At 51.9% G+C, this 13562-nt stretch overlaps 1 protein-coding gene and 1 pseudogene across 1 annotated transcript; one reads left to right on the forward strand and one right to left on the reverse strand.

Annotated features, from left to right (window-relative positions):
- LOC128949488 (zinc finger protein 883-like) overlaps positions 1-13562 on the reverse strand; it is a 99885-nt pseudogene that overhangs the window by 27180 nt on the left and 59143 nt on the right.
- Positions 3384-4948, forward strand: LOC128949491 (zinc finger protein OZF-like). Its single transcript, XM_054294346.1, has one exon. It carries the CDS (start codon positions 3394-3396, stop codon positions 4555-4557), a length of 1164 nt encoding a protein of 387 aa, XP_054150321.1. The 5' UTR covers positions 3384-3393; the 3' UTR covers positions 4558-4948.

Here is a 13562-nt window from a genome sequence, read left to right on the forward strand (position 1 = left end):
AGCTCTGCCGGGGGCAGTGTCTGGGGTAGCTGTTGGTTGCTGTTTGCTGCTGGGCAATGTTGATGTTTTGTTGCTGGTCGTTATCTCTGTGGGTGTCTTTTGGGCTATTCCCAGTGTGTTGGGATGTTGAACTCATCTCCATTGAGTGGTGTAGCAGCCCTTAAATAAAACCTTTAAAATTCCTTTCCCAAAGGCAAAGACAAACCAAGCCTGAGCAGAGAAATAAGGTTTAAAAGAACCAAACTCGGTACATTTTGCAGCAGTGCAATGGCAGGCAGCCCAGAGTGTGGGTGTCAGTGAGCCCCGGAGTGGAATTGTGCCGTGGTGTTCCCCAGCAGCTGTGGCAGTGCAGGCCCAGCCAGCGCTGAAGCTGCAGCAGTGGCAGCAAGGCTTGGCCCCAGGGGCTGGAGATGGCAGAGGAGGGTGGCCAGGATTGCAGAGGATTCCAGGCGAGGATCTGTGGGCAGGCGCAGGGGCCTGGCCCGCTGTGGAGCCCTGGCTGCTGCTGCGTTGCCTTCAGGGCAGGCTCAGGGGCGGCCTCCCATCCTCCTGCTGCGGGCGGGAAGTGCAAATCTGCGGGGCTTCAGAGCCCTTGAGGCCAGGCTGAGGGGTCCCCCCGTGTAGAGCTGTGCTGGCGGCTGTTTCTGGCCTCAGGGACACTTGGCATGGGCCCCTTGGCCACCAGTGGTGCTGCTTGGCACTCCTTAGGCAGGAGCCGATGTCCTGGCTGGGTGTTGGCAGCAGCAAAGTGCCAGGGCAGGCTGTGTGCCAGCCCAGCTTCCTGTGGGAGAATGTGCCTTGATATCTGCTCCAGTGGTTGCTGAAGCAGTGAGAATTGCTTTTGCCCCCCTGTTAGGTGCCATGGTGTCAGCAGAAGATGTTGAAGCCTTCCTGCTCAGGGCATTTCAGTGCCAGGCTCTCACAAGCACCCACAGCTGCGCGGGTTGAGCTGAGCATGGGGCGGTGACCTGCACTGTGTCTGATTGCCCTTCCTTCCCTCCCCTGGAACAGGGTGTTGCTTTTAGACACCACTTGTCCTGGTTGGTTCAGAGTGCTTTGGAGAGGCTCCATATCTAATTTTCCCTCTTTCCCTGGGGCTGCCAGAACTTCTGGGTTCACCTCAGCATAGGCCTCGCCAGACATTTGACACAAAGGTACAACAGTACTGGCTTCTGTATCACCTTTTATAGAATTAATTTGCGTTCTGAGTTTAGCAATCAAATCCCTTCCCAGTAAACCATAATAACAATAATGAATAAAAATTCATGCATTTCAATCCCATCACCCACATCTGCTAATAGTGGTTGAATAAAACCACACATCTTTCCCACTAATCCCATGAATAATCAAAGACATTTTTAGCATTTTCCCACCTTAGATCTAAGATTCAGAGTGGATTGAGAGGCCCCTGTGTCCATCAAAAAATGCCTCCTCTCATTGCGGACCCACCCTGAATGTTCTCAAGGGCTGCAGTGTGGAGGGTCCCTGGTGTGATGGGAGCTGTGACAGCCCTGCCAGTCCATGTCCATCAAGGGGTGGACTTGCTGGTCCTGAGGGTGCTGCTGTCTGTGCTTGCAGTGTCCTTGTGCCCTGCAGCTGGAGCCCTGGTTCCTTGCCAGGGGCTGTTTGGGTGGGCTCTCCCCTGCCGAGGAGGGCAATGCCTCTGCCAGGTGCTTGTGGCCGAGCCGTGCCCTGGGTGCTGGGGCCCCCTTGGGCCCTGGGGTTGATCCCTCAGGGGCTGTAGGAGCTGTGCCCTGGCCTTTGCCTTCAGCTTGGCCTTTTGCTGCTCCCTTCTTGCACTCACCTGCTGTGCCTTTGTGCCCAAGTGCTGCAGGGCCTTCTTGTGCCCCTCCTGCAGCCCCCCTCAGTGCCTGTGGGTGCTCATCCTCTGACAGCTGCTGAGCTTTCTGCAAAATCATTTGTATCTCCAGTAACCCTAACAAAAGCCTTAAAAGATTATTTCCTTGCTAAAATGTACATTCCACATTTCCCAGGTGTTCCTTGCTCCTCCTCCCTGTGCTCAGGGTGCCCTCCCCAGCCCGTAGCCCAGAGCCGCTCCCTGTCCTGCCGCAGTGTCCAAAGGCGCCCCCGGCGGGCAGGGCCGGCAGCTCCGCGGGGCCGGGCAGCGGCCGGGGCGTCCCGCAGCCTCCTGGGGGCCGGGGGCCGCTGCCGGCCCTGCCCGGGGCTGGTGGGGTCAGGCAGCGCCCGGCGCTGAGCCCCGGCTGCCCCACAGCCCCGGCCCGGCCCCGTTCTCCCCACAGGCCCCCAGCCCGTGCTCCCGGTGCCACAGCTCTGCGCCCGGTGCTGCCGCTGCCCCCCACAGAGAAACCCCCTGAAACCCTGACCTCCTTTCTTTCCTGTCCTGGACACCGGGGATACAAATGATCTGAATTAGCTGACAAGTTTTGAGGCTAAGACTCTGCTGATAAACATCCCAATCCTCAGTATTTTTCTCTTCCTCCTCTTTTCCATCATCCTTTTCCTTCCCACATAGATTCCTCCTGCAGCTTCTTGCCTTAACCATATTGCTGCACCCTCCCCTTCACGCAATCCCTTTGCAGCACACCAACACCATCCATGCCCTATTGTCCAAATGCGAGGGGAATTTGGGGAGGTGGGAGTGGGGCGGCGCCAAGGCCGGGCCCCCCCGCGCTGTCCTGGCGGGAGCGGCTGCAGTGGGGACCGAGTGCGGGCGGGAGCGGCCGAGAGCCCAGCGCTGCCCCAGCCCGACCTGCCCCAGCTCCATCCCTGCCCCTGCCGTGGGATGCTGTGGGTTTGGGGGGAAGAGAGAGCCGGCAGTGGGTGCTGGGCCTGGGGCAGGAGGGGAAGGGAGGGAGAAGCAGGGTTGAGGAACAAAAGGGTCAAATGATGCATGTGGGAGGAGAAGGTGAGATTGTGCAGGAGAAGGAGGAATAGCAGGAGGAAGAGGAGTGTGAGCAAGAGTAGGGACACAGGAGGAGGAACAGAAGAGGAAGTAGCACAAAGTTCCACTCTCCCTCTATCTGCAGCCTCCAACCCGAGCCCCAGGAGCGTTGCCCCCCCTCCACATGCAGCAGGTGACCAGGGATTGGGATCCACGATTTTCCCGGGGGTGAATCTTGGTGTTTCTGAGCTTTATTGGCCTAATTGTTGGTGCTTTGTTTTTTTGTGGGGGCTGAATCTTTATGTTTTGGAGGGGGCTTTGTTGAATCTTGATGTTTCGGAAGTTTTTGATCAGTGTGTTGATGTTTGGAGGATTTTGTGCTGACTCTTGGTGTTTTGGAGGTTCTTAGAGACACAAGATGCCCAATGACTTAATGAGATGAACTTGGGCAAGGAGGAGCTCCCAGTCCAAGACACTCTCATTTTGTTTTTTCCCCATACCAGGATTTTTCATTCCTAGGACGTGTGTGGATGGAGGAGGAGGAAAAGCCCTGGAGATTCCGCACGAGGAGGGGCAGCAAACCCAGCCCAGGGAGCTGTGGGGAGGAAAGAGCCCCCCTGAGCAAGGAAGGCGGCCGGAGATCCAGCCAGAGCTCAGAGCTGGTAGAGAAGCCCCATGGCAGAGAGAAGCCCCACAAGTGCTTGGAATGTGGGAAGGGTTTTAGTCGGAGCTTAGACCTGATCGAGCACCAGGTGATCCACACTGGGGACCGGCCCTATGAATGTGAGGAATGTGGGAAGAGTTTCAGCTGGAGCTCCAGCCTGAGGCAGCACCAGAGGATCCACACTGGGGAGAGGCGCTTTGAGTGTGAGGAGTGTGGGAAGAGCCTCAGCCACAACTCTGTCCTGATCCGACACCAGAGGATCCACACTGGGGAAAAGCCCTTTGAGTGCGGGGAATGTGGGAAGAGCTTCAGCCAGAGGGGCCACCTGATGCAACACCAGATGATCCACACTGGAGACCGCCCTTATGAGTGTGGGGAATGTGGGATGAGCTTCAGCCAGAAGGGGAGCCTGATTCAACACCAGAGGATCCACACTGGGGCAAAGCCCTATGAGTGTGTGGAATGTGGGAAGAGCTTTAGATACAGCTCTGGCCTGAGGAAACACGAGAGGATCCACACTGGGGAAAAGCCCTATGAGTGTGGGGAGTGTGGGAAGAGCTTCAGCATCAAGTGCCAGCTGACGGAACACCAGAAGATCCACACTGGGGAAAAGCCCTACAAGTGTGGGGAATGTGGGAGGAGCTTCAGAGAAAGCTCGGCCCTGATTCGGCACCGGGTGATCCACACGGGGGAACGGCCCTACACCTGCTTGGAATGTGGGAAGAGCTTTGGGTGGCACACTGACCTGAGAAAACACCAGCAGCGTGTTCACTCTGGGGAGAAGCCCTACAAGTGTCCCCAGTGTGGGAAGAGGTTTCACAGGAGCTGCGATCTCCTCGTACATGAGCAGAGTCACACCGATGAGAGGCCCTTCCGCTGCCCCGACTGTGGGAAGGGCTTCAAGCAAAACTCCCACCTCACCCTGCACCGGCGCATCCACACGGGGGAGAGGCCCTACGAGTGTGGGGAGTGTGGGATGAGCTTCTCATCGAGCTCAATCTTGACCAAACACCAACGGAGGCGCCACTAAGGGAAGCCCTGTGAGTGCCCCAAGTGTGGGAAGAGCTTTGTGTGCTGCTCCAGCTCCATCCCCCATGGGAGGATCCACGTTGGATGATCCCCAGTGACCCCTGTTGGGCAGAGCCCTGGTGATCTGTGGTCCTGGTGATCCAAGTTGGAAGGCATCTGGCTGGGGGACTCCACATCTTCCTGGTTCCCTGTGGGCACCTAGATAAACCCAGTAGCAGGAACATCCATCGGGACGCAGACCTACAATGGGAATTCCTTGGGGAGAAGAGATTTGTCAAATTTCAACCCCATAAAATCTTTTGCATTCAGTCCTGTCTTCTGGTGACATCAGGGAGTACTGAATGGTCCCTGAGGTATATTCTGTGTCGACTATAAGATGCTTGTGTCCCCAGTCTGTTCTGTTTGTGCTGAATAATAAGTTTTGCACCTTCAAGACTTGCCCTGAGAGTGAAGGGGGAGAGAAGAAGCACAGAGTTTGTTTTCAGACACTGCACTCACTCCACATTCCTGCTCCTGCACTGTGTTGTCTGCGGATGGGCAGACAGCGGGACAGAGCTCTCCTTTCCTTTTAGTTAGGTTTAGCTAACTGAACCAAAGTTCCCTGAACTGTGGGGTTTTTTCCCTTTTCTTTGGACCTGTTTAAACCTGCTCTGGCCTGAACACCAGAAGAGCACGGGCAGCTCACACCTGTGGCCCACCGGGCTGGGCCTGGCCTGCGACATTTCCAGCACCAGAGGGATTGATAAGAGACTGAGTGAGCTGAGCTACAGCCCACAGAGGGACTTTGTGAGTTTTTCTCTCTTTTAGAGCAACAAAAGGTTTTATTGTTTCATATTATTTAGGTTTTATTGTTTAATAAACAGTTTTTTCCACTTTTCTCCAAGGAGGTATTTCATTTTTCCTGAACCAGTTGGGGGAGGGGCCGATTGAATCTGCTGTCCAGAGGAACTCCTTTGGGAGTTCTCTCCCAAATTTGCCCTGAACCAGGACAAGGTCTTTTCCAACTTCAGAGATTCCACAATTTTGATTTCCTGTTGCCCAAGGGTGTCTTCTGCAGCCAAATGGTGAAAAACTGGGGAAAAGGCCAAGATTTTAGAGACAGCGGGATAGAAATTCCACCCAAAAAGGTTCTTCCCTTCCACCTAAGCTGTGGATCCTCAGCTGGTATGGACAAGGAAATCCCTTTTTTTTTGCCTCAATTTTGTTTTAATTTCTCTTTATCCCTTTAAAATATCCAATATTGAGGTAAAAATAGACATTGAACTAAGACTTGGGTGTGGTCAGGGTAGGACACATGGTCAAATGGAGAGTGACTTGGGGACACATGGATATTAACAGGGATGGGGCCATTTGTGGGGACATGGGGGGACACGGGCATGGATGGAGATGTGGGGGACAATGACAGGGATGGAAACATGGTGGGGAGACAGCCATGGGTGAGGACATGGTGGGACATGGGCAGTGACATGTGGGGACATGGCCATGGCTGGTGCCATGGGGGGAACTTGCAGGGGATGTGGGGGATGCTGGGTTTGAGGGGGCTGAGGGTTCCTGGGAGGGACTTGGGGCTTGCTGAGGCCTTTGGGGACCCCAGGCTGAGCAGCTCCAGCTGTGCTGGGAGACCCTGGGGGAGGTTCTGGGGCAGCTGCTCAAGGACCCCCTGACCTGGAGCCCCAGCCAGGCATTGGGCTCCTGGAAGGGGATGAACGTCCTTGTCCCCAGGAGGGAAATCCCAGCACCCCCAGGGTGTCAGGGGCAGCTGAGGGGCCACAGCAGGGAGCAGAGAGCCGGACAGAGCTGTCACACTTATAAGCTACACCCCAAAAGTCCCAAAACTGAGGGATTCCTCCCAGGAAAAAGCAGCCAGGAGCTGCTAGAATTGAGAGAAAGGGGAGATGTGACCCTGCAAACTGAGCAGGAGGGGCCTGCATCCCTCAAAACCAAGCCCAGGGGTGAGGGCTGGGGCTGGGGGCACAATGGGGAAGGGGTGGAAGAGCAGGGGAAAAGAGGATTCAGAGTGCGAGAGGGATGGCACCCCCAAATTGAGTTGGGAGGGGTCTTTGGGTTGGAGGAATGATGGGTATGGGGAGGGAAAGGTGCGGATGGAACAGAAAAAGAGCAGTTCCATGGGGATCCCATTGTGTCCCCATCATTCGATTCCTGGAGTGATTCCCTGGGGCTCTGGGGGGAATGGATCCGCACTGGGTGGGTCCCCAAGCCCCCTGCCCATCCCTGGGGGGCTCATGGGGGGTTCCCTCCACCCAAATGCTGGTGATGCTGCAGCCATGGGGGAGAGGTGGGATCTGGAATGGGCAGGGAAGGAAGAGCAATAGGAAGAGGAGGGAGAGGAGGAGGATGGAGGATGGAGGAAAGGAGGAGCAGGAACAGGAGGAGCAAGAGGAGGAGCCCCAGCAGAACCACGCTTTTCCCACCTGCCCGCTGAGTCTGCAGCTCCCCTGGCCCTGGCAGCATCCATCCCCCAGATCCCACAGGTGAGCAGAGAGGGGGAACTGACCCCAAATCCATCGGGGGATCTCTGGAAGGGTTTGTTTCTGGGGAGGGGATGTTTGGATCTTGCAGGTCCCCAAGGGTGAGACGCAGATGCCCCTTTGGGGACTTGTGGAGGGTTCCTGTGGCAAACTGGCTGGGGAGGTGGTACCAGCTGTGTGGGGACATTGGCATCAGAATGGGGAGAGCAGCAAAGGCCAATTCTGGCAGCCTGGAGGGGTGGGGGAGGCTGGAGATGAGCAGGGTCTGGGCCCATCCGACTGTGAGCAGGGCTGTTACTTCTGGAGCTGTACTTGGGCAGCAGGACCAAGGGCTCACCCATTGTTTTTCCCCCAAGCCAGGATTTGTCAATCCCAAATTTTGTCTGGATGGAGCTGGAGGAGGCTGCAAGGAAAAGGAAGATGGCCTGGGACACTGAGGCAGGTGAGGAAGAAGTCACTGCCCCTTTCCCCCTCTCCTCTGCTCTGTGTCTCAGCCCAGCATTGCCCCTGGCTGCAGGACAGCCCCACTGCTGACACCATCCTGCCAGGGATGAATTGGTAGGATCCCTTCCCCTTCCCTCTAGCACAGAGGCAAATCCCATCCTCTCCTTGTCCACAGCTCCTTCCTCTTCTCTTTCTGTCCTTCTTCCTCAATCCTTCCTCTCCTTTTCTTTCCTTACCCCAGGCACTGAGCAGCAGATGGAGACCAGGGAGAACAAATCCCTGTGGTATTCACATTTCTTTGAATAGAGACATAATTCTCTCTCACAGGATTTTTCCTGGGAAGCTGTGGAAAGGCTGAGAAAGCTCAGAAAGGAAGAAAACAATTCTTATCTTGCTGCTCCTGTTGTTTGGCACATGTGGAATGTGTTATGGAGATTGTTTACCGAGAGTGATTTGTTAATTGGACTGTGGTGATGGTTGTTTGGACTGATTGACCAATTAGGTCAAAGCTGGGTCGTGACTGTCTGCAAAGGGTCAGAGGTTTTTCTTTAGTATGTAATTTAGTATAGATTTAGTATAGCAATATTGTAATGTAGTATAATATAGCATAGAATAAAGCATCTGTTCAGCCTTTAAAATCATGGAGTCAGAGCACATAATTCCTTGGATGGGTGAGACAAAGTAGAATTTTAACAGGATAGAAATGCATTTTTGGATTGAGGTGAAAAGTGCTGTTCTGAGCCTGTAACTTGTTTATCTGTGCTTAAGACTCCCTGTTCTCACAAGAGAGGAAATAAAACAAAGAAAAAATCTTGTGCTCACAGAATGGCCTCGACAAAGAGAAGGAATTCAAACTCCCAAGATAAGCGGAGGCCCCTTTGTCAGGGCCAAAGGCTGAGGCTGAGGCTGACCAGAGAGCTCCCTGCGCAAAGGGCAAGGACTGATAAAAACTAATTGCAGCTTGTAATGTGAAATCAGTAAAATGAATATGAATGAGACTATATGCATATGTATAAGCAAGGGGGAATTCCTAGGGGTGCTCGTGTCCTTTAGGGAGAACAATTCCCACATGTGTCCAGCGCTAAACATACCGGCTTTACGACTTTTTACAAAGTTGTGCAGTTTCCCCTTTTTTTTCCACTAATCATTTTGGCGAGCCAGCCAAGCGATTGTCTGTCCCTGCAGGGGTGGAAGGGAGGACGGACTCCTGGGCGCTCCCTGGGATTTTCCTGGAGGAGCTCTGCTCCATCTCGGCTTGCCTCCTGCAGACACAGACAATGACCTGCACTGTGCAGATACACGGTATGTCTGTCAAGGGGCCCGGGGGAGATAGGGCTGCTGATAAGTCACTCAGAGACGTCTGAGTGCACAGCCTCGGCCCTGTGCTTGCAGGCAGCCATCAACCAGGAGCACAGTCAGCAGCAGAGGTTCCCGGTTGATAGCGCGACTGGGAACGGGTTCATTGTTCAATAGAGCGGCCGCTAGCGACTCTGGGGTGAGCCGAGTGAACCCGAACTTTGTGTGCTTGTGGTGTCCAGACATTGTATGGCTAATGCATTGTGTGGTTAATGTTAGCGTGTTTGTAATCGTGTGAGTGTGTGGTGTATAAAAGCGATCGAGGGAGTGAGTGAGTGTACCCACGGCGTGCGGGGACAGTTCTACCCATGTCTGAAGCAGCCAGGTGAGGCCGGGAGCACCGGCTGGGGCAGGCTGTGAGGGCAGGAACACCCCGTGAAGTAGTGGAACAAGTGGAGAAATGTGGGTGAGGACATTTAGTCATTGATTGTGTTTAAAAGTGGTGATGTGTGATTTGTGTAGATTGTGCGCATTTTACCCGTGGCTAGATGAACTCAGGGGATTCTTCTGCCCCCGCAGTTTGGACTTGGTCCCTGGAATTTTACTGTGTGCTGTTATTTTGATTGTGTCCAGAGTGTGTGAGGACCAGAAGAAGCTGGATAAGCTGATGTGGGTAGATGCTGAAGTGTTGTATGTTGGGTTGTGTCAAGGAAAGTGGGCATTTTTAAGAGATACCCCTTTCCCAGTGAGTTTGTGTGGTTCTTTCCCCACATTGTGGTAATTTGATTCTTAGTATTGTAGGCTTGTGTTTGTGGACATTTTAGGATTTTGTTTACAACAAGTGTAGCATTTTACATGGAAAAACTGCAGTATGGTGATTTATGTTTAACTGTGATAAAACAAATTAAAGGAATTCGAGGAATTCCCCTCCCACAGCAACCTAAGCCCTGACTCTCGTGAATTTGAGATGCAGGGCGTGTGTGTCTGTGTCTGTGTTTGTGTTTGTGGGCATATCAGAGTTTTTGCTGTAAGAGGCACAGCTTTTTGCAAGGCAGCAAAGTGAGTGTCAGTAGAAACAATGCTTGAATTAGATTGTGCGGGAAGAGAACTGGGAAAGAGTGAGATTTTGTAAAGCAGAGTTTATGTGGAAGAGACCAAGACAGGCACTTTATGTTTTTCTGAGGAAACCAAGGCTACTCAGAGAGCTCTAAGGAGTTTAGTAGCAATTGGTCACGAGAAGCAAAGAAGTAACAGGATGTTTGAATTATTAGAAAAGAGAGTTTCATGTAATTTAAGAAACCCAGCAGAAATAATTATAGCTGAGTGCGTTCAGCGTATCTTATACCCCAAGACTTTGAATTAAGGCAAAGAGTTGGGATAGGGTAGAAAGATGGGACCTAAGAAAATGGAATTTTTCGTGGACACGGGGGCAGCAAAATTAGTGTTAAATAAAGCCTCGATGCCTGTAACAGATGATTATGTTATGGTAAGGGGGCAACTGACCAATCTGAAAAATCATATTTTGCAAACCATCAAAATAGTCATAGTTTTTTTGTATGTGCCCAACTCTCCAAAGGCCCTGTTGAGTAGGGACTTGTTGGAGCAGCTGGAAGCAAAGATCACATTTAAAGATGGAGAGATTATTTTAGAGGTAAAGGATCAAGAATATGGAGATATATTGAGCTTAATTTTAACAATTAGTGAAACTGAAATTGAAAATAAGGATGAAATTAACAAGAAAAGAATGGATCCAATGTTTCCTGGGGTATGGGCCTCTAACATAGCAGGGAGGGCAGAGAATGCACCTTTCCTTAGTCAAGTTAAGGAAAACAACAAGCTACAGTCAGGCAGTATACCTTGTGGCAAACCCATACACCCTACTAACATGTTTGGCACCTGAGCTACCCTAGTTTACTGTTTTAGATCTGAAAGAGGCCTTCTTTTGCCTCCCTATCCATGAAGCCAACCAGAAAATTTTTGCATTCAAATGAGAAAACCCTAAAAGCAGGCGCAAAACCCAGCTCACATAGATTGTGTTGCCTCAAGGCCTTCAGGGCTTCAAAATTCCCTACTCTGTTTGGAGAACAACTTGCAAAGGACCTAGAGCCCCAGGAAGCTCCACAAGAAGAAGGAAGGCTATTACAGTACGTGGATCATCTCTTGATATCCACTCAGACAAGGGAAGCATGTGTGGCCTGGACCATGAGCCTTTTGAATTTCCTAGGGCTCCAAGGATACAGAGTATCAAAGAAAAAAAAAAAGAAAAAGGCAGAGGCAGTGAAACAGAAAATAATCTACCTTGGGTATGAGGTCAATGCTGGGCAAAGGACTCTGTAGTCACTAACCTTGTGAACCCAGCTTCTTTTCTCAGTGGGATCAAGGAGAAGCAGCACACCACGATTGCCTGGAGGCCATTGAAGCTACTTACTCCAGATGCCCGGACTTGAAGGACACTCCTTTGGATGGTGCAGAGACCTGGTTCACTGATGGGAGTAGCCACGTTGCCAGTGGAAAGCGACGAGCTGGATATGCAGTCACTACCTGCAGAGAGGTAACAGAATCTGGACCCTTACCAACAGGCACCTCTGCACAGAAGACCAAAATAATTGCACTGATTCTCTTTCCTTTTGCCTTAGAAATGGCAGGAGGAAAGAGAATAAAATCTATAGAGAGCCATGGTATGCATTTGGAGTTGTGCATGCACATGGAGCCACCTGGAGAGAGAGGGGACTGCTGACCTCACAAGGAAAGAACATCAAACATGCACAAGAGATGATCGGGATAATTGAACTGCTGGAAGCAGTTCAGCTGCCTGAAAAGGCAGCAATTATGCATATTAAGGCACACCAGAGAGTGAACTCAGAATTGGAAGAAGGAAATGAGCTGGCGGATAGAGAGGCAAAGGAAGCAGCAAAAGGTGAGGTAACTACTGAAGGAGCTCTGATTCCAGGTGGACAAATTTCCCTTGAAGGTAAGCCAGAATACAATAAGAAAGATAGAAAACTAATCAAAGATCAAAAAGGGACATACAACCAAGAAGGGTGGGCTATCATTGAAGGGAAGCTGGTGATCCCTTCCCATATCTTGTAGTCACTAGTAAGGGAGGAGCACCAGAAAACACACCGGGGAATGGATGCCCTGAACACCTACTTGATTGAAAGAATCGTTGCCTGGAATTTATATGCCACTATTATTCAAGTGACAGTGTGATCTTTGCCTCCAGACTAACCCCAAAAATACTCCCAGACCAAAACTTGGTCAGACTGGGAGGGGCCATGGGCCTGGACAGCAGTGGCAAATTGACTTATCCATCAGAAGGCAGAAGCTGTTGTCCCTTCCTGGAATGATTTTTACTTGGAAGTGATTATCTGCAGCACAAACCCACCATCCACTATTGACTTTCACAGGACAATGCCATTCTTACAGAGATACTGTCAAGTTGCCTTCTGTGCTTCTGGCTGTTTTTCTTTCTCTCTGGATGCAAACATCAGCCCAGCATCTGATGGCCAATGCTGCGGGTGCTGCCCATCTGGCTGTGGCCAGCAGCTCGTGCCCAAACACAAGCGGGTGCCTTCTGGGCAAGGGGATGGACTGGCACGAGCAGCCATTTTCCCTGGTGAACCTGGGAGGCACCTGGGCAAGTGCAGAAGATTGGGATGACCCTGGCATGAGAGAACCTGTGGTGTGTCTCTGATGATGCTGCCAGCACTGCGAAGGAACAGCCAAGACAAGCACTGGAAGCAGACACATCCTGCCACTTTCTGCTTGTGAGAGTCTGTCTGAATTTTCCCTCATCTGCCTCATGATCGTCATTGGGGGACCACTGAGGAGAAGACCCCCCTGTCTTAAATCTCTGGCTCCAAGGGAGAAAGTCATGTGCCTGAGACCTGAGAGCGTTGCTAAGCCATTGTTTTCACAGCTGTTGTTTGCTGTAGCCTACACTGAGCCCAATGAGAAGAACGGGGCACCGTGCCCTTTTTGCGACAACAGCCTTGGGAGCTGTCCCACCTCTCGGCCTGGCTAGACTTCTCCTGAGTTTCAGGTGGTCCCCCCACAGAAGACCCTCACCTGTTTTACAACCACCGTGACAGACAGACTGAGATGGAAGGAGCCTCTCCATCAAGGACTGAGACATGGAACCCCCACGTGAAAAGGCCCCTCTGCTCCTTCCAAGGACTGGGACTGAAACCCCCAGCCCGGGGCAGGTGTGTGGGGGAGGCAAGCTGACCAAAGCGAGATGTTTGCCTGCAGGTTGTGACCGCTGGACCAAGAAGACAATGGCTCTCGTTTACTGCTGAGAGCATGGACTACCTGTTACATCTAGTCCTTATTGTATCTGTTTCCCCTTCCTTGCAATTTCCAATAGAGTTATCATAATAAAAACCTCTGAGTTAGCAAGAGACTTCGAGATCTCCCCGACTCAACAGGCGGATCCTCGACTGGACTGGACCAAAGGACTTCGTCTCTACATTTGGTAGCTCTATTCCCTCTCTCTTTCTCTCTCTCTCTCTCTTTAGTCTCTCTCTTCCTCTATCTTTTTCTCTACCTTAATCCCTCTATCGCATTTTGCTGTGGTCATTCAATAAAGGTGCATTTGTTTCGATTATCATTGCAAAGCCCCTTGTACCGTTATTGGAATAAGAATCCCAATATTACCAGGTAGATTGTGCCTGGGCCAGTCTGACCCTTGCTGCTGGGCCAAAGGCGGCAACTGTGGTGTATCACCCCAGAGATACCTTTAGCTTGCTGGAGATTGCAGCTGGGCAGCTGAACAAGT

The sequence above is a fragment of the Melozone crissalis genome, unplaced genomic scaffold, assembly GCF_028551555.1.
Source record: "Melozone crissalis strain CALT ecotype California unplaced genomic scaffold, PUWL_Pcris_2 ptg000244c_1, whole genome shotgun sequence".
In the NCBI taxonomy this organism is placed as follows: Eukaryota; Metazoa; Chordata; class Aves; order Passeriformes; family Passerellidae; genus Melozone; species Melozone crissalis.

Excerpts from the sequence above, each read along its gene's own strand:
- LOC128949491 (XM_054294346.1), top strand. The coding sequence starts at position 3,394 with ATGGAGGAGGAGGAAAAGCCCTGGAGATTCCGCACGAGGAGGGGCAGC.